General features: G+C 32.6%; 2 protein-coding genes across 2 annotated transcripts; one reads left to right on the forward strand and one right to left on the reverse strand.

Annotated features, from left to right (window-relative positions):
* The first annotated feature begins 1,776 nt into the window (after nucleotides 1–1,776).
* LOC106389993 (protein TIFY 8) lies at nucleotides 1,777–4,421 on the forward strand. Its single transcript, XM_013830358.3, has 6 exons — nucleotides 1,777–2,236; nucleotides 2,820–2,992; nucleotides 3,090–3,349; nucleotides 3,424–3,520; nucleotides 3,599–3,824; nucleotides 3,981–4,421. The coding sequence occupies exons 1-6, from the start codon at nucleotides 2,005–2,007 to the stop codon at nucleotides 4,070–4,072; spliced, it is 1,080 nt and encodes a 359-aa protein (XP_013685812.1). The 5' UTR covers nucleotides 1,777–2,004; the 3' UTR covers nucleotides 4,073–4,421.
* Nucleotides 4,422–4,688: 267 nt separating this feature from the next.
* LOC106389992 (transcriptional corepressor LEUNIG) lies at nucleotides 4,689–10,145 on the reverse strand. Its single transcript, XM_013830356.3, has 18 exons — nucleotides 9,776–10,145; nucleotides 9,047–9,144; nucleotides 8,829–8,938; nucleotides 8,184–8,600; nucleotides 8,019–8,104; nucleotides 7,836–7,914; nucleotides 7,675–7,750; nucleotides 7,555–7,601; nucleotides 7,150–7,461; nucleotides 6,801–7,004; nucleotides 6,484–6,726; nucleotides 6,293–6,410; nucleotides 6,105–6,214; nucleotides 5,870–6,019; nucleotides 5,638–5,793; nucleotides 5,438–5,554; nucleotides 5,149–5,355; nucleotides 4,689–5,068 (listed from the first exon to the last, which is right to left on the reverse strand). Exons 1-18 carry the CDS (start codon nucleotides 9,805–9,807, stop codon nucleotides 4,925–4,927), a joined length of 2,706 nt encoding a protein of 901 aa, XP_013685810.1. The 5' UTR covers nucleotides 9,808–10,145; the 3' UTR covers nucleotides 4,689–4,924.
* Nucleotides 10,146–21,287: the final 11,142 nt, after the last annotated feature.

The following is a 21,287-nucleotide window of genomic DNA, read 5'->3' on the forward strand; positions in this document are numbered from 1 at the left end:
ACAAGATAATAAACGACCTTTTATTATTCTTTTCATTTCGTAATATATGGTATTTTGGCTTAGTGCATAAAAATTAAGAAATTTACATTCTTCTAAAAATGTATTTTTAAAGATAATTTTAAAATCATTCAACCAAATATAAAAAAAAACTGTAAAATATTATAGGTCGAACATTTTCCAATAAAGCTAAAATTAATTTTAAAACTTCAAAAAATCTTATATTTTGAAATAACATAAACCTTCTAAAACATCATATAATTTGAAACGGATGGAGTATTGGGATACATTTTACTATAAACATCTTAATTTGAAGGTAAGAGCGTTTATTGATCACCATATATTATCTTTAAACCTTTTTTCGTTTCAGTTAAAAATTTGCAAAAAGTAGAAAATATCAAATGAGCATTATGAAGTGGGAAAAACCGTCATGATGAGTAGTTGTAACGTCGAGATATCATCAGAAATAGGTTGATGTCTCTTTTTGAATTCTCTTTCGTACTCAGATTAGGCTACGAAATTAAAAGTACTAGAACACTTCACCCAAAGTTCAACAACTCCAATCTCAAAACCAATTATTCCACATTTTGATAAATATATCATTTACAAAGTAAAAGGGGGCTACCCAGACTGGAACTTTAATGGTTAAGTACATTTTTACCAATAGAAAAGTTAGCAAATATGGTTAAATACATTATCACCAATATAATTAAGATATATAGGTTTTATGAACTGATATTCAATTCGTTTACTATGTTTTGCACAGAAATTATTTCAGTATTGATAAGAATATATATGTCTACGCGATTTTCAGTTCATAGTTTTAGTATATCCATATAATTTATTATCTAGGAAACTATATTATTGTTTTCTTAACAAAATTACTTATTCATTAATCCAATATATATATTTTTTTTTAAATATGGATTTGATAACACATGGAGAAATAGACTCTTAAGTCTTAACCACCACATCTGAGCAAGTACTTTTACCAATGTACCACACGAAAACTTTTAGGTAAATGACAGCCTTACCAACTGTCCCACGAGCTATTTTTTTGTAGGTGCCGATAGGTTAGAACTTGGAACATTTCGGATGTATTTTCCTATTTTATTTTTAAAATAAAGATGTGTTTTTCTCCAATATATTATTCTATTTTTGTCTCTAAAAAAACATTCTCAAGAGATTTTATTTCAATTTTGTCTCTAAAAAAACATTCTCAAAAGATTCTATTTCAACAAATATCTTTTATTTATTAAAATTGATAATTAACCCTATTTATTTTTAATTTTTACAAAAATTTCATAACATTATAACTTTGTTTAAACTAAAGTTTCTTTAAAACGCTATTACGTAAATAAAAAGTGTGATTCTATGTTTATAAAAACTGTATTTTCTTAAAAAAATTGTTTTGGTTATAATTATAAATGTTTAAAAGTTAAAAAACTATTTTGTAAATAAAAAAATATGTTTCTATAACAGAGAAATGCTATTTTGCCTTTATATGTATTTTGAAAAAAATAGCAATCTCTATTTAAAAAAAAAATAGAGATTGGTTGGAGCACATTTTCATCTGTTATAGTATAAAGTGAAAAAACCAATGAGTTATGTTTTCAGAAGTGTGTTGGTTAGATCAAGATACACACACCTTTACTTTCTCTAAATCATTAAAGTGTATCTTGTAACAGTTTTAAGTTAACTGATAACATCGTGAATCTATGACTACCTTAATACAAAAAGCAATCTATAATGTCATGATTTTACAATCTTTCTTATGTTCTTTTTAGGTGAAATTTTTTAATTATATATTGTTTGAAAAGATATGATTCATTATTACATGTACTGTAAGAGAAACCCAATAAAGTAGAACCAAAAGAGACACTGTGATCTCTCTCTCTCTCTCTCCCTTCTTTCTGGTTGTGTGTGTCCATGAAATAATACAGAGAGCAAACTGTAATGGAGGAAGTGGTGGCGAAGTGGACACACTGACACATTGGTTTGAATTTGATGATGGTGAACCACAACAATGACGATCGTACTACTGATGTTGATTCTCACCTCCGCCAAAAAGAACAAGATAAGCTCTTGTTCCATGACTTCCTAGGATCCAAGACTGAAACTTTAGCTTCCACTTCCATGGCTGACCACAGTCTAGCTCTGGATAAGGCAGTTAAACTGGCCATGACTTCAGCTTCCTCCGTCGGTCGGCGCGGTGGTCTTTCCTCAACCTCCGATCTTGGTACCTCTCTCCCTTTCTCTCTTGATGCTTTTTTTTTGAAGAAGTGTCCTTCCACTGATGTGGTTTAAGCTGGTTCCTCTGTACATTTAGGGTTTCTATTTATAGAAAGTTCAAGTCTTTTTACATAGATTCAAGTTGGAGTTCGATTCTTTCATCGAGCTTCGATTCACTATGATTTTAATGTGTAGAAGAAGATCATGTGAATTAGTTTCTATAGTTGGAAACTTTTCATCCATTAGATCTCTAAGTAGAAAAATTAGAACATCTATGCACTCAACTGAAACAAGACATGAGTGTACATTGTTTTGTTTATTTTTAAAAACATGAACATGTTTTTTTTCTTTTGTGTTAGCATGTGGGTTGATTGAGCTCTGGTATATAAAACACACAGACACGCTCTTTATGTCTCTCTCTGTCCAACCATAATGTCTCTGATGGATTAGTTGGGACATTGGAAGTGAATTTGACATACGAGTTTGTGATGCTTTTTTATATGACTTGTTCTTCTTTATTACCTCTCTCTAGCTACTACTACTACTAGTGCAATGTGATGTTGCTTATGTAGATTTTATCTTTCTACTAGTTGAAAGACAAGGCAGCGGTGGGGGGAATCATCTTGATGGGAGACAACTGTTTGGACCTAGAAGTGAGGTTTCAGGCTCAATCATGAGCAATCGATTTTCAGGAACCAAGAGAAGTAACTCTGATTCACAGTTCACGTCTCAAGAGCACCCAGAGACTCTGCACTGGTCCAAGGTAAGATAAAACCATAACCTACATAATAACTTCACCGTGTGCACAGCTTCAAAGAACTGATCAGTTTTATGTGATCTGCCATTGTCAAAAACAAAAGATGCTAAGAAACGGACCTGGAAGCCTTTCCATGAATATGAATCATATGGCAAACCAGCCTCCACGAGGAGGAGGAGGACAAATCAGTCATTTGCTTCATCAGCTGTCTTCAAGCAGGTTCAAGGATGAAAACGCGGGACCATCAGTTATTGCACAGACAGCTGCAGATGAAGGTTCACGAACAGGGATGAAAGGTCCAGGTGTAACGAGTCCTTTTACAATGCCAAATCCGAGCAGAGTCGAATGTTTTGCCCCCTCAAGGTGAGTTAAGCTTCTAGTCTATTGATGCTTTGTCCTCAGGTCAATTTCAACACACTGTGTTTTGTATTTTGCAGTAACAGGAATAGGAAAGAGTTGACATCGAGTACTAAGCAAATGACTATCTTCTATGGTGGTCAAGCTCATGTCTTTGATGATGTTCACCCAAACAAGGTAACTCTCTCTGTCACTTAACACTTTGATATTCAAACTATTTGAGAAGTTATCATATGAACGTTATGTTATTTGTAGGCGGATGTGATAATGACTTTGGCAGGATCAAGCGGGGGCTCATGGTCTACGGATTTGTCTCATATACCAAAGACAAAGAACAACACAAGCGATGGCCCAGACAAACTAAGCCAAATGTATGAAGGAGGCAGCTCTAGAGAAACACCGTTTTTGTCTTCAGAGTTTCGTGCAAGGCCGGGTCATCAAGCAACCTCCAGTGCCTGTCAGAGGATCTTTACACAACCAGGTGACCTCTTATTAAATAAAAGTGAGATTTTGGCTACCATCTTACAAATAACACTGTGGAGTAGAGTTAAAACAAGTCTTATTTTGCATTATGACTTTACAAAATGAGGATACAGAACTTTGAATCTTTTTGCTCATGTGCATATATTATTTGCAGGTAGAGAACATCAAGGAGGTATTATCTCAAGGGGACGAGAAATAAGAGATCCGGTTCACGTATCAGATCCTGAAAAGAAGCCACATGATTAAGCTGAATATGAGAGATGCTTAGTGTGGCCTCTCTTCTAAGATGTTATTTGTTTGCGTTGATAGCCATTTGCAATTTTCTGTCCGTTTCGAGGTTTGCATCCAAACTTCTCTTCCTCAAAGAGTACGTATAATAGTTTCCTATAGCTAGTATGTAACCAATTGGTCAACCACACCTGCTGTTTCTATTCCTAAAGATTACCATCTCGTCCAGTGTATAAGGCTGACCATAAAGGATACAGCGTATAACAAGAGATTGATGTGTAAGTCTACTCACCGTTTTTTTGTTTTTTGTCAAGTCTACTCACCGTATTTAATTCCTTCTTTACAGTGATATTTGACTTACCCTGTCTCTGTCATTCTTAGTACATTATTCTCAGTACTAGAAACGCTAATCAGTGTCACTTATTTACTCTTTTTGCGCTAACTTGGGAGACTCTTAGTACAGTATAGCATTTTCTTTTCTCTGCAGCTGCAGCAGTATACTTTTCTTTTAAACCATCACTGATCACTGCTCTTCTTTATGCCCAAGTTGTACCGTTCACTAGACTTTAGTTTTCCAAACGTTTCAATATAATTAGTGAAACCAGACCAAACCGAAGTACAAGTGATAAGAAGATGAGCCAGAATAAAAACTAAGATTACAACAACAGTTATTACAGTTCCACAAGATCTCAATTACGTCAGATCATACAACAACATTGTTTAACCATGTGAAAAACTATCTTTGAGATCGAAGATGATTAGCCGAGAAAGAACTACAAAGAGAAACACTAGTTAAAAGAACCCCCACCCCCTCCCTGAGAAGACTGCTACCTAAACACAAACGAACTTGTCCTGATCTCTCACTAAACTTCACTTCCACAGCTTCACTAGCTTGTCGTGACTAGCAGATGCAACCAATCCAGTCGCAGTCGAAACAGCCAATGACGCAATTAGCCCTTCGTGAGCCGGCAATGTCATCGTCTTGTTCTCTGACATGTTCCATAGTTCTAAAGACTGCACCACACAAAGTTTCACAATGCTTAGGGAATCAACACCAGACTGAACACACACATCAGTAAAGATGTTAACTTTACCTGGTAACAACCAATGACGAGTAGGGAAGGGTAAGTGGGATGGAAAACACAAGACTGGAACTTGTTGCCATTGCAGCTCAGCTCATGAACACATTCTCCTTCACTACCTGTCCCCAGCGTCCAAACTTTTACCATATCTTCACTAACCGATGCCAAGAAGTCACCAGAAGGATCCCAGCAAACCGAGTTTATCTGATTAGCATGGCCCTGTTAAGAGTGTTTTTCTTGTTTTAGTTGCTCTCTTAGTAGTTATAGTGGATATTGAATAAGGGAAGTTTGAGCACTAAACCTGCAAAGAGTGTCGACAAGCTTGTGTTTCAACATCTAGAACAGATACAACATTTGCTGACGAAGCAGCTAGATACTTTCCGACACGTGGTTGAAACCTCAACTGAGTGCTACCACCCTGTGAACAAAACAAAAGTGATACTAAAATGTACCGATTTGCTGATAAAAACAACTCGTTGAAAATAGACAAGAAAGATGTACCTTGTACACTCTTGTGTAACTTCCATTGTTGATGCTCCAGTACCTTATTTCGCCATCAGTGTCACAGGAACATATGAGATCATCCTTATTGGGATGGAAGTCAAGTGACGTAACCATAGAAGAATGTCCCATGAAAGTACGAATGGAGTAACCTTTCTGCATAGTAGATTCACAAACTCTTAAGCGAGTAGATATAAAAAAAAGAAGGTGGAATCATCAGCCCTCAATTTACATTATCAGCATCCCAAACCCTGACAGTTTTATCAAACGAAGAAGTTGCAAGGCGAGGCAGGCTGGGACTAAAACGGACATCTGTTATCATAGCCGTGTGCTCCTCAAGGGTGGTCTTCGGCTTCATAGTGTCTGTATGCCATAGTACAGCCTGCAAAAAAATGGAACAACAAGCCAAGAAGGCTCTTAAGTTTCAGAAACACCACAAGACCTCTAATGATGATTTATGGCTTTACCTTTTTGTCATGTCCAGCACTAGCAAGCATTTTTCCATCCGATGAGAAATGGCAACATGTAACTTTGCTTGTGCTCGCACGTACTGAATTCACTTCAGTAAACGTGAAACCTGGTGCAGAGAGGCATCATTGTAATGATTAAGAAACATTGTTGTATTACAATGTTGAGTGGGACAAGAAACACACACCTTTACTAACATCCATACACCGTCCAATGGCGTCCCGTTGATCACCATCCTCATTGGATAAAAAAGACTCAACGTTGTCATCAAGTGACCCATCTTCCACAAATCTATCCATATCAGCCTGCAGAATAGACAATAACTGATTAACTAATTTATATTGACTGCATTCCCATTAACAGTTTAAAGAAGCACACCAACTGATTTGATGGAGATGTAAGAGTGGCAGTTCCATCAGTGCCAAACATAGTTATTGCTTTGGAGGAGCCACTACGAGGCAGATTAGGCATAGAAACCGCATCTCCAGGAGTATGAGTTGAAGGTGTGGAAGGTGCTGAGCCTGGCGATGGGCCCGTAGTGTTGGCAGTTCCTGTACTATTAGCTGGACCAGAAGACGAAACCGGTTGCTTTCTTTTCCTCCCAGTCTGATTCTTCAATCCCTTCAGTTAAATGCATAAAAATTTTAAGAATCAGCCTCAGACTCACCATTTGAAACAGGAACTTAAGAACAGACCTGTTCATTTCCTCTAAAGGAATTTGACATGCTACCATCCATGGTAATACTACCACCTCCGCCCAATTTATCTTGTTGATGAATGTTGTGATTTGAACTATGTGATTGCTGATTTGAAAGAGAGTGCTGATTAAGTGACTGTGGCTGTGGTAGATTTCCACCACCCTGCTGTTGATGCTGCTGCTGTAACAGAGCCATCTTTAACTACAAAGCATACGTAGTTATTAGCATAATCGTCCAGCCTTTGAATTTGAGTAGAGATTACTATATCTTCTTCCAATTTTATCAAACAATACTTTACTACATTCAAGTCACCCACATAAGTTTGTATAGAGAAGACAGGTTAAACCTTTAGTAGCATGTCGGTGTCTCCACGAGGCAAAAGAGTGCCACCAGGCTGTAAAGACGATCCAACATTAGGCAACACATCCCCAACAGAACTCACAAGACCATCCTTTCCGAGGCTCATGCTCCGGTTGTTCAATAGCATTTTCAGTCTTCTGTTCTCTTCATTGACGGTTTGTGAATTTAGATTCTGTTGAGCCATCATGAGCTGCTGCTGATGTTGCGGAGTCAACATGTTGAGCTGGTGAAAAGACTGTGGAGATTGCATAAATGGTTTTTGCTGCTGGAGAAGACCAGAACGAAGCTGATCAAATCCCTAAAATCAGGAAAGGAAAGCAGCAGTCAAAAAGGAAACTCCTCTGAGACAAAAGAGAGAGAGAGAGCCAGATAATGTATGCATAGAGCTTACAGTGAGTGGCCACCCTTTAAGTGTAAGGTTGTTGCCTTGATTTGAACCTGTTAACAGGAAACAAGCACTAATCATAATCAAGCTTAACCTAATGAAACGATCTTAATTTAGATAACCTACCAGGAATTCCAATCAATGACCCTTCTGGAACAGGAGTTCTGGGAGTGAGCACAGGATTGATCTCACTTTTAATATCCTAAACACACATAATCACAGCAAGTTTAAGCTCACAGTAAAGTTCTGCAAGGGACTAGACACAACATAGATTCAGTATTACATACCATAGCAGACCCAGAAAGTTGCTGATTTCGAGCTTGAACCTGTGGAGAGATACCGCCACTTGCACCATGTAACACTTGCCTGAGATTCATCAGCAAATGAAATTAGCACAAGTAAGAGATATTGAATGATTTTTGTTGCTTAAGTATAAGAACAATGAAGGCATATAAGTATGAGAACAGTACCCTGCAGGCTGTCCAGAAGCTCCAGCAGACTTCAACATCGATGCATGATTTGGATCCAACAGTTGCCCAACATTGTCCCCAAATCGCTGTAGACATCGGAAAATAACATTTGAGGAAACTAAGGTGCTGTGACAAAAGAAGGGATGGGGCCTTGTTTAAACTAACCTTCATAGCAGTCTCATCTAAGGAATCCCTCTGAGTAGGCATTTTGACCCTCTCCTCGTATGCCTTATTATTACTTGCCAAGGCACTCCCAGACCCAGAGTTTTGCCTCCAAACTGGGTCGCTGTTACTACCAACAAGTCCGTTTGCTGATCCATTTGTCAGGTGGGGCGGAGCTCTCCTCTGTGGTGGCTGCTGAGGTGCTGACTGCTGTTGGTGTTGAGGCGCTGGCTGTTGCTGCTGCTGCTGCTGCTGTTGAGAAGGTGGTTGGTTTTGATGTTGCTGGTTATGTTGTTGCTGCTGCTGTTGTTGTGCACGTTGCAATAAGAGTTGTTGCATTTGTATTTGCTGCTGCTGCTGTGAGATCTGTGGATGTTGAGATTGCTGCAACTGCTGTTCTCGCGCTTTAATCATCTGTGTCTGTAAGATATCAGAATACAAAGAACTTCTAAATCATATAAACTTAACCAAAACAAAATAATCACACTATTTGGAGTAAACATTTCATATTTTTACATATACAACTTCTAAATGTTCTCTAAAAGTACAAAAACAAAGGAAAAGAGAGACCAAAGTTTAACTATAAGCAACCAAGCTACTAACTAACTAAAGAGAATATTGCAGCTTGGCACAGATGTAGAAAGATACCTCAATGTAAGATGCTGCAACCTCGGAATGCTTCTCATTAGTCCTAGCAATAAATATATCCCAGAAGACAGACCACCACTCAAACAGAAATCCGCCAGGTGCGTCAATAGCTACAACAAACATTGCAAGAAGAATGGGAAGTTCATTAGGGACACAAGTGACGTATGACTTTTATTAGAATCTCTGTAAGAAAACTCAAGAAGATTGTGATATCTTACCGACTGGATCCGATGACACTTTCCCTTCAGCTTGGAAAGCCTGAGCTGTAGCTTTTAAGTCTCTTTTCACAAGATAATCGTAGATATACACATCTAACCTGTTACATCCAAAACCAATACTTAGAGCAGCAATGTACACAACGCTGATAACAATAATAATACATAACACATCAAGATATGCATAAGAAATGTCTAGCTAGGCAACTCTCCAAAGAGAAGCATAACATCAAGCAGAAACTTTCCTGATGGAGCTTCTAAAGGACACACTTGTATGCCAAAAAAAGGAGAGTAAATTTGGGGACAAGTAACACATTAAAAAACCTGATGACACAAGAGCCAAAGCCCCTTGAAAGTGACTGCCAACACAAAAGAACTAAACTTTAGCCAAAACATGCAAAACTCACCAAACGAAACGTCCACCCAACCAAACAAAATCTAGCAACAACACTTTCTGCAAAAACAGAAACTAGAAAATCCTCAAGGTAACATAACCAAGAATGTCAAAGGAGAGAGCTTTTTGACAAATGCAACAAGTTGAAAGGTAACAACAATAAGCTAAACCCTTAAAGAAAGAACCCAGATCAAGCACAAGCAATAACACGAACCCTATAATCAAAACTGTTGCAGCAACAAAGAAGCAAATAACTTCAAGAACGAACAGAATCTTAAAACCCAGCTCAAAATTAGCAAGAAGCAGAGTGTATCAGTGAGGGGAAATCAAAAACTCACATTTTATCAGCTTCCCAGTTGGTCTGAGACATCTCTCTCTCTCTCTCTCTCTGTTGTTCTTCGACAAAACTAAACCCCACAAGACAGTTGTTTAGAATGTCAGATTCCTATGTTAATAAACTAATAGTGATGATAGCTTCACAACCCTCTGAGATATTTATTGCAACAGCAGAAACTAGAAATCAATGCTTTTGTACCCCTTTTCACCTCCCCACCTAATCTTTCTTCAGTGATTAGTACTTGAAACAAGCCAAAGCAAACTCAAAACACATAACTAAAAGGATGAAGGAGAGAGAGAAAGTTCAAAGAAAGGCAAAAGCATCTAGAAGTAGCTCAGCTTAACAACTAGCTAAATGTATAATTAAATTTCTATTTTCACTGCTATAATTAATGGATTAAAGAAAAAGCAAAGAAACAAATAAAAGGAGAGAACTTTATTTATTTATTTTTTTGTGCACGAGAGAACTTTATTTAATAACTTGAGAGAAAGAAAGACAAATCAGATATATTTATATCTTCGTTATATATTTTTTGCCTCTTCAACAAAAATAAAAACCGGAAAAAAATGCTTTTAAATATATTTAATTGAAGAAAAGTAGTTTCCATGTCAGTTGTTTTGAGTGGACGGAATTGCAGAAGATATATACGAAGAACGTAACTTTATTAGCCTGAATTACTAAAAGACCCTCGTCAAGTTGTAGATTTTACATGACGCAACACGCTTTTGTCAAAGTACTTTTACTTTTAATGACAAAAATAACCTTTTCTAATTAACGACGTCAAATATCTTTTCATTTTTTACGTTTTTTTTTTACTTTTTCAGTTTGTCTTATTCTGTGTAATCTTGTGGAACTGACTAGCCGAAAAATTGACCAGAATATAATACGTTTGGGTTCTGCAATTAGGCTGTAAAATGTAAACACTTTTACACTGAATAAAGCCTCTTTGTAATTTGATACTCTTTATATTTCAAAATACATTAAAGTTTTAGATTATGACGCAAATATTAAAAAAACTTGTTTTCTATATAAAAAATATCATTAAAATATAAAGTAAAAATTATTCAACCAATCACAAAACAGACTATAAAATATGATTGATTACACGATTTTTGATAAAGTTAAAAGGTACATTGAAATATGAAAACATTATCTATTTTTAAACATCAAAAACTCTCTAAAACATCTTCTATTTTGAAACGGAGAGTATAATATATATATATATAAGTTAATAATAATAATAATAATATTCATGATATTATTTTTTCATAATCTATGATTTTCTGGCAATCATTGGTAAATTGATTTTCATTTGTAGTTTTGGTTGATTTATAATTTCAATATAATGTTTTTTATTAAATTCATATGCTATCACATGTAGGAGACTAAGCATGGTATTTCATCATTCATATTTTATATATGTAGGATTATTAATATTTGAACAGTTTCCAAATAAAACGTAACTTTGTTACATGTAAGGATAATTTATGTATTGGAACAAGCTTTTACAATAAATTTGTAGTTATCATATTGTGTAACAGATCAGAGACTTAAACACAAGCTCTGAACTGTTGGACTAATGTGAGTATGGTTTTGCTAATCGAAGATTTCAAAATTAAAAGATAATTAGTCTACAAATAGAGGTGTGAGTCCTTGAAATACTAACCATCTACTTCACTGTAGAAAACTACTGGAAATTTCAATCTTATCCGACCCTAGAAACAAATGACGGTAACATAATAAATTCATCAGACGGTAACATAATCAATTCATCATTGAAAACTCATATTACTACGGCGACTTTGACTATGACAAAGATTTACTTATGGTGTTATGGGTAAGACCAAATAAATATATTTAATCAGTTTAGAGTACCTAATCCAATTAGGTATGTTGACTAAATTCAAAAATAGTTTTTTTTTTTTGGGAACACCTTATTAATCCATCTTTGAACGTACTTTGATTTTGGGCCCAACACCAACTCTCAAGTCCAGAAGACATGCATTTTTCCTTTTATTTTCGTAGTTTGTAAGACCAACTGACCAAGCCTCTTGCACAAGGCAATTTCAAAGCAATATACAAGGAAAGCAAAACTCAGTGAAGTAAACGAGAAATGCTTGTACTGTTATGGACCAAATTATGGATGGCTTATAACCAAGAGATTATGATTTGTAATATTTCCATTTATCTACGATGGTGTAGTCTCCTATATAAGGAACCTCTATGTTATGAATAAAAATAGACTTTTCTATTACATGTTCATACCAAGAACGGCTTGGCCGAAATCTTTTCAAACGCAAATAGCTGATTGATAGACCATAACTTATGAGGTCAAAACTCTCATTCACAGCTTGGACCACACAAAATTTACATGCACCTAAGTTAATACGCATCAGGCCATTTAGTGAGCATAGATATCCCCTATCACAATTATTAACGGGTCAAGAGCCAGACATACCCCATCATAAGACATTTGGATGTGATGTCTATGTACTAATTGCTCCACCACAGAGAACTAAGATGGGACCTCAAAAGAAGGATGGAGATATATGTTGGATATGATTCTCTCACAATAATAAAGTACTTTGAGCCAACTATGGGTGATTATATTTGAGGCCAGGTACACGTATTATTTTAAGACCAGGAGGAGAAAAAATAATAAAGCTGGTAAAAGAATGGTAAAAGAAATAGAATGAAATCAACCATCAATGTCTTGGCAAGATCCTCGGACTAAAGAATGTGAAATAGACATCCAAAGATTATACATTTACAAAGCTAGCTAATCAAATGCCAGACCCATTTGCTGACCCAAAAAAGAATGACTAAGTCATATATAAACCAGCTTGTAAAGCACCAACGAATTTGATGTCCAAGAAGAGACACAGTCAAGTTGCTACAGAGTCTAGACAACGTATGAAACGTGGTAGACCAAATAGGTTCCAAAAGATAAGAATCCTCGGAAACAAAAGAAAGGTGCAGAGAATGATAATCAAAATTCAAATCCGAGGTTACTAAGGAAACCATCCCAGACATGGAGATAAGGCCGGCAGGCTCTAAGATACAAGTACCAAACAATGTAGCTTGGGACGCCAAGCTGCAAAGTATTAAAGGTCCTGATAATAATGAATCTCAATCGATTATATCATGTCTGGAACATAATGGAACCAATAAGGAATGTCGACATAAGATGATTTATTTTCATACAAGGTAGCACTTGAATTTATGAATATAAGCGAGGATCATGAACCCACGTCAATATAAGAGTGCGCACTCGTAGAACAGATTGGATTGAATGAAAACGTGGGGTTAAATAGTTTAAGGAAGACATGCGTATTTGGGCATATGATTAAGACGCCATATGATGTTAAAACCAGTGGATAATGGGTCTTGTGAGGAATAGAAATCGTGAGATATAAAGCTGATGTTGCATAAGGATTCTCACAAAGACCATTAATAGATTATGAGGAGACATACTCCCATGTGGTGGATGCAACTACTTTTAGATTTCTCATAAGTCTGGCTATATAAGAGAGAAAATTAGACTTGCAGCAAGTTGATGTAGTGACTGCATATTTATATGGTCCACTGGATAATGAAAGTACTAGAGGGTATTGAGCTGAAAGTACAGCAAGTTCTCTAGAACAATATTGATAATCATCAAAGTATATGATCTGAATATCCTAGGAACATCTGGATACAATTTCCCAAACAGTTGAATATCTCAAAAAAGAGTTTGAGATGAAAGATCTTGAAAAACAAAGTTTTTTTTGGGATTACAGCTTGATTACATTAACAATGAAATCCTTGTGCATCAAATAGTATATTGCAGAAATTGGAGAGGTCCAAGGGACCTTCAGTAATGTCCAAATCAGGGGGAGTAATGTGTGTTGTACTATTTTTCCTTCACCATGGTTTTGTTTCAATTGAGTTTTCCTGGTAAGGTTTTAATGAGGCAACATTAAAGCACATTACAAGCTCTAAATGGTTATGGCATCCAAGGGAAAGTGTTATGAACTAGATTGTGGATGGCTCATAACCAAGAGATTATGATTTGTAATCTTTCCATTTATCTATGATGGTGTAATCTCCTATATAAAGAACCTCTATGTTATGAATAAAGATAGACTTTTCCATTACTTTTATAACATGTACAATACTTTACCCCAATTTTCTGTTGGAACATAGAAAACTTTTCTTTTTTTTTTTGAAAAAAAACATAGAAAACTGCACATAACAATAACAACATAAATCTATTTTCTATTGGCAATGAGAGAGAAGCTATGCGGCTATTCTAATGGTAGTTTTCCCCTCTATATCTACTAATAATAGCAATTTCAATTAATTCCAAATATTGTGAACTTCATTTAAGTTGAAAGTTTATGTGTTTTCAACAATTAAAAGTTGTGTCTTTTTATTTTAAAGTTATGTTTTTTATTTTAAAATAACTGTATATATTGAAAAAATGTGACCTTTTATATTGAAAAGTTGTGACTCTTCGTATAAGTATTATTTCAATAAAAATAACTTTTAAAATGGAAACAATGTGATTCTTCAAACAAATTTTTGAAAATCTATAAATAGCTATGTCCATACCTTCTCAAAACATAATTTTGACTAATCAAATAAAATGGTGAAGAAAAAAAGTTCTATGCAATTAGTTAGTTAGAATATATTTTGAATTTTATAGATTTTTCTTTTCATTATAATTTTGCTCACTGTTTTTTATTTTTTAAATTACATTTCTTTTTAATTTATAACTATTTAAGATAATTTTTTTGTTTACAATTGATTTTTATTTTTAGATAATATTTCTTTTTAATTTATGTGTTTTTAATTTTTATTTATTAAGATTTGTGTATTTCGTAACTGTATTTCATATTTTTAGTTTATTACCACCCTTGAGTAGGAAAATTGCATCTTTTCCACTTATGCCTTTTCAACTCTATAAATAAAATATTTTTTGCCTATCAAAACATATCTTCAAGAATTTAACGTCTCCAGGCTGTTGGGTTTTCTTGTTCATCTTTGTTTTTTAAGAGGGCATTCATCTTTTTTCTTATTGTCTTGTCTACACAAATTCTACTTAATTTAGAAAGTTGTATTTTCTTTAAAAAGGCAGTTACAACAGAAATAATAGATGGTTTAAAAAGGGAGAAGAAAGAATAGTTGCAGTTTAGGAAAAAAAAAGAATAGTTGCGACTCATATCTGCAAAATATGCAATCCTCCCTCAGAAGACGTTATGCAAGCGTGAGTTTTCATGTCTTTAAACCAATCTTCAATCTCGGTAATCTATCAACAACAACATGCTTTTGCCAGTTCGGCCGGTAAATTTTGTATTTGATCGTGTGCATGACACAAAAACAACCGGCTTCTCTTGGTTTGTTTCATATTAATGCATTAACAAGCATCATTTCTAAAACATATTATTTATTTCTCACATATTACTTAATAGTGTGTGACATATATGTATGCCTTTTTATATTAAGAGTTGTCCTTTTTATTAAAAAACTGACATTACTTCTTTCTCAACATGTAACTACTGGAATTTTTTTAGAAAGTAGTTAAAATATTCTAATAAGTGTTTCTATAATTATTAGTTTAGAGTTATACCTTCTCATTATAAAAGACAAATTATTTTTAAACATAATATTAAGAGTTGTGTTTTTTCATTAAAAACTGACTAATTTTTCTTTCCAACATGCAACTATTGATAATTTTTGTAACTAGTTAAAATATATCAATAAGTGCATTTTACAATTTTTAGTTTTAGGAGTTGTAAATTCTCGTTATAAAGAAAAATATTTTAAACATAATGTTAATAGTTGTATACTTTAATTAAAAATCTGACATTAATTTTGTTTTTCCAACACGAAACTATTGAGATTTTTTTAAGTAGTTAAAATATCCCAATAAACGTATTTCTAAAATTATTAGTTTAAAGTGTTGTGTCTTCTCATTATAAAAGATAAATTATTTTAAATCCCATTTAGTGTTAAAAAAGTGTGTCCTTTCATAGAAAAATAATAATATAAATCGCATTTAATGTTAAGAGTTGTGACTTTTCGTTAAAAACTGACATTAGTTTTGTGTTTCTAACATCTAAATATTGGAATTTTTGTAAAAAGTAGTTAAAATATTTCAATAAGTGTATTTCTATAATTATTAGTTTTAAGAGTTGTATCTTTTCATTATAAAAGGTAAATTGTTTTTTAAATATAATGTTAAGAGTTGTGTCTTTTCATTAAAACTTAATAATAAGAATCTAATTTAATGTTAAGAGTTGTGATTTTTCATTAAAAAAACTGACATTAGTTTTGTTTTTCCAACATGTAACTATTGGATTTTTTTTTTTGAGAAAGTAGTTAAAATATCCCAATAAATGTTTTATACAATTATTAGTTTTAGGAGTTGTATTTTCTCACAGTGAAAGACAAATTATTTTTAAACATAATGTCAAGAGTTGTGTCTTTTCATAAAAACTAACATTAGTTTTGTTTTTCAACATGCAACTATTGGGAATTTTTTTAAGTAGTTAAAATATTTGAGTATTTATACAATTATTAGTTTAAAGAATTGTGTATTTTCTCATTATAAAAGACAAGTTATTTTTACTCTCATTTGATGTTGAAAGTTGTATCTTCATTAAAAACTGAGATTAATTTTGTTATTCCAATATGCAACTATTAGAAATGTTTTTAAAAGTAGTGAAAATATCTCCAATAAATGTCTTTTTACAATTTTTAGTTTTAAGAGTTGTGTCTTCTCATTATAAAAAAAATATTTTAAAATATTTCAATAAGTGTCACTTCTATAATTGTTTTGATGAAATTTCATATTTATTGATATATCAAAGAAAAATGATATTTACATTGTCACAAAGAATTTAAGATGCTTTCAATTTGTGTATTGTTATACCAAAATCTCATTTTTAATTTGTAAGAATGCAATTATTTGAAAAGACTTTACTTTATAGAAGAAACAAAAAGAAGAAGAGTGTATGTGTGATTTGTTTAGAAAAATATGCTAATGAATAAAATCTCGTAAAATTACCATCAAATCATGTTTTTGATCACACATATTTTATATGGTTTCAAAAAAATCATGAATATTCAATTTTTTGTTATAATTTACCTTATTAATTTAGTAAATGGTAATATTGAAATGTGTTTACTTTATATTAGTTTCAAATATTCAGTTGTCTTCGATATTTCTAAACAACTTACCTAAATAGTTTATAAGAAAAATATCTTATTTGGTATTGACATATTTATAATTTTACTACAACCAACCTATAAATAAAATATAGATTTTAGTATTACCAGTAAAAGAATATAGCTGCATGCAAGATAACTTTCCAAGACTTGTATTTTTTAAAAGTAGTTGTATAAAATGTTGCAATTTTTTTTTTGCAAAATGAGTTCTCGTGCGATATCGCACGGGTTCCTTGCCTATTACTAATAACTAGGTTAAGACCCGCACCTTGAGCGGAATAAATATTATATATACATTATTTTAAGTATTATATGATTTTTATATATTATGAAATAATAATATATATTGAATAATTAAAAATTTAGTAATTATTACATATATAATTAAATTGGTGCGAACATATAAGTTTTATTAATCCAAAAAATATTATTTTTATTTGATAGGATATATAATTAAATTTAAATAATATTAACTTATATAGTATATTTTTAATATTAATGTCTATTAAATGATGCTTTCTACTCATATGTTTTTTTTATCATTTGCATATTTTATAACAAAAAATTGAAATTACTGATAATAAAATTTTCATTGTGTGATTAATAGTCTTAGTAATTTATAATTTAAAAAAAATTAAGTTGTCAATGTTTGTTCAAAGCTTTTATCAAAAGTAATTGTTCAAAGTAAATTTTGAAATTAAAATATTTATGTATTTTATATGGTATATAGTTTAATTTAAAATTATATATATATATATATGTATATATTTTAATCTTAATAATTAATTAAATTAGACTTTTTAATAATATGACTTTCTAATCATTTGTATTTTGTCATACCAAAAAATTTAAACCATGAATCGTAAAATTTGAATGTGAGACTTTTAACAGTTTTACTAATTTCTAATCGTTTTTAAAAATTCAAAATATAACATATACAGAAAAATTAAACATAAAAGTTAATTGTCATATATACTTTAGCCATATTAGGCAATTCCGTAACTTCTATTTAAGGAAATAATAAAGAACATTGATAATGAAATTATGATTAGTTTAATAAAAAAATTTATTATATAATTAGATGGATCAACCTATTTCTTTAAAGATTCTAAGAATCAATAGATGATGACACGTGGCTACAAAAAAAATTGTAATGTTTCTCAATTAATATATAGGGGATATTCATCAACAAAAATCTGAGTTTGGGTTAAAAAACTTGGCCATTAATTTTTATCTGCACTTGACACTTGTGAATCCTATATCTCACGGAAAGAAAGTAAAAAGAAAAGAAAAAGAAGATGAAGTGTCATAGATAATTGCTTTTAGACCATTTTAAATGTATTTTGCTTATTTCTCTAAAATAAGGAACTTTATAATATCATGAATTTTACTAATGCATTCTTCGAAATATAGAATAACAATAAAAATTATTATTTCTTTCTCTAAATATAAATATAGAGAAAACATAGCAATTTGGATTTTATAGTAGGGGTTTTTGCCAAAACCAACCCACAACTTGATTTTAACCCCAAACATATACCCAAACTTGAATCAAATGCAAAACTAACCTAAAAGCCTAATGAAATTACAGCTCAGCCCCTTGTGACCAAACAAAAAAAAACATAAGACACTTTTACGAATATAGCCCTAGTAAATCGTCTGAGTCGTCTGAGATGTTGGAAGTCGTCTGGTACCGGTTTATTTTAAAAATAATTTATAAATCTTGTAAAAAAATATTTTGATGCGTAAAAAATAAAAATCAAGTAATTATAAACAGTTTTAAGTGATATAAATTAAGATATGATAAAATTGATTTGTTTTGAAGATAGATGAGTGGAAGTAGTGAATCATGAAATACTTTGGTTTAGGAGTTTGGCAAACATATGTTGTAGTATTGTATGTATTGTTAGGGTTAGATTTTGGAAAACTAAAATGTTTTTTTCAAAAATTAGTTTTCACCTATATGTATTTATTTATGTGTATAGTAAACACTTTTCAAGTTTGATTTGATTTTATGAAGTCTTTAATTAGATAATTAAGTTTAGGGGTTATGTTTAGGGTGTGGACGATTTATATTTCAGTCGTCTGTTGAATAATTTACTCGGACGACGTATATTTCAGTCGTCCACATCGTACCGAACCTTTAATTTTACCAATGTACGTTTTAACCTAACCGGATCATTTTACTCGGACGACTTACATTTCAGTCGTCTGGTGAAGAAATTAAAACAGACGACTTACAAGTAAGTCGTCCAAATATTCCCGCCTAAATTTTTTTTTAAAAAAATTATTTTCCCGCTTAAATAATTCAAGTAAGTCGTCTGGAAAGTCTTCTATTTTAGTTTCCCGCTAAAAATATTTAATTACCCGCTAAAAATATTAAACTCTTCTGGACGACTTACATGTAAGTCGTCTGTTTTAATTTCTTCACCAGACGACTGAAATGTAAGTCGTCGAGGAAGTCGTCTGAGTCAAAAATATTTAACCTAATTGGATTTTTTGTCTCCCTATATAAAGAAAAATTTACACATTCTCTCTCCTCCTCTCAAATGGCTGCAACAAAAATGTAATGTTCATCATTCTAAAACTCTCCAACCTCTCTCTAATCTCTTTGACTTGAAAACACCAAACTTTATATGAATTTTTCAGTTTTGTCTCATGTATTTCTTACTAATCTATCTCTTTTGCACGTTTTTAATCAAATGGTACTCATCTTCCACTAATTTAAAGGTAAATCTATTAATTTTAGATATGTATTTTTGTGTGTTTTATAAATGTAGATTTATCTAATCTTCCACTCATTTTCTCTATTTTTAAGTCATTTGAACGTTTTTGGATATGCAGGTTTTTCAGATCTGGATTTGATATGCAGGTTTTTCAGATCTGGAAGACTTCTTGGACGACTTACCTGTTAGTCGTCTGGAAGTCGTCTGGACTTCTTGGAAGTCTTCTGACAAAGTCGTCTGGACTTCCAGGAAGTCGTCTGGACTTCCAGGAAGTCGTCTGGACTTCCAGGAAGTCGTCTGGACTTCATGGAAGTCTTCTGACGAAGTCTCCCTTTCATAATAGATCTGAGCGTTTTGGTAAGTTCTTATGTCTGATTTTTCTTCATTTGGTAACTTCTTGTTGTATAAAGTTCTTACTTTTTTCCCAAACTAAAACTCTCCAAACCCACTCTAATCTCTTTGACTTGAAAACACCAAACTTTATATGAATTTTCCAGTTTTGTCTCATGTCCTTCTTACTAATCTATCTTTTTTGCAGGTTTTTAATTAGATGTTACTCATCTTCCACTAATTTAAAGGTAGATCTATTATTTTTAGATATGTATTTTTGTATGTTCTGTAAAGGTAGATGTATCTAATCTTTCACTCATTTTTTCTGTTTTTAAGCCATTTGAACATTTTTGGATATGCAGGTTTTTCAGATCTGGATTTAATATGCAGGTTTTTCAGATCTGGAAGACTTCTGGGACGACTTACCTGTTAGTCGTCTGGAAGTCGTCTGGAAGTCGTCTGGACTTCTTGGAAGTCTTCTGACAAAGTCGTCTGGACTTCCTGTAAAGTCGTCTGGACTTCCTGTAAAGTCGTCTGGAAGTCGTCTGAACTTCCTAAAAGTCTTCTGACAAAGTCGTCTGAACTTCCTGGAAGTCGTCTGGACTTCTTAGAAGTCGTCTGGACTTCTTAAAAGTCGTGTGGTCTTGTCTACTCAAGTGGAATCCAAGCTTGTCTTTGTAGAGGAATGATCTATAATAGTTTTGTTTGTGGTCTGTTTTGTGAATTGCATGTCTACTCTTTTAGTTGTGAATTTTTTGTAAAATCAGAAATAATATTTTCCAAGATGTATTAAATGTGCTAACAATGTGTTTACACATTTACAAATCAATGAAATAATAGACTTCAGTAGCCTTTTTCTTATCTTTGGTTCTCTCATATGCAATAATAAACTCCAATGGCCTTTTTCTCATCTTAATAAACAAGAATGTTGGTAGCTTTATATTGATACAACATTTTAAGAAGCATTTTAACCCTTCTTCCAACTCATAACAATAGTCATCATTATTGTCTATAACAATAATACTTAAGAGATGGAAACAAACAATAGTAACTAGTCAAAGCATATCATATTTTATTATAAGTTTGCGTTGAAAAACTTAGTCAAATTTAGTAAAACTAAGGGAGAGAACATATTTTGTAAATATGAGTTTTACATATCTTGAAGTTACTTATCACTCTTAAAAATACAAGTTATTCAAAAACTAACGTAGAAGACTTAAAAACTAGCGGAGAAGACGCGGATGA

Source organism: Brassica napus, chromosome C3 (assembly GCF_020379485.1).
Source record: "Brassica napus cultivar Da-Ae chromosome C3, Da-Ae, whole genome shotgun sequence".
NCBI lineage: Eukaryota > Viridiplantae > Streptophyta > Magnoliopsida > Brassicales > Brassicaceae > Brassica > Brassica napus.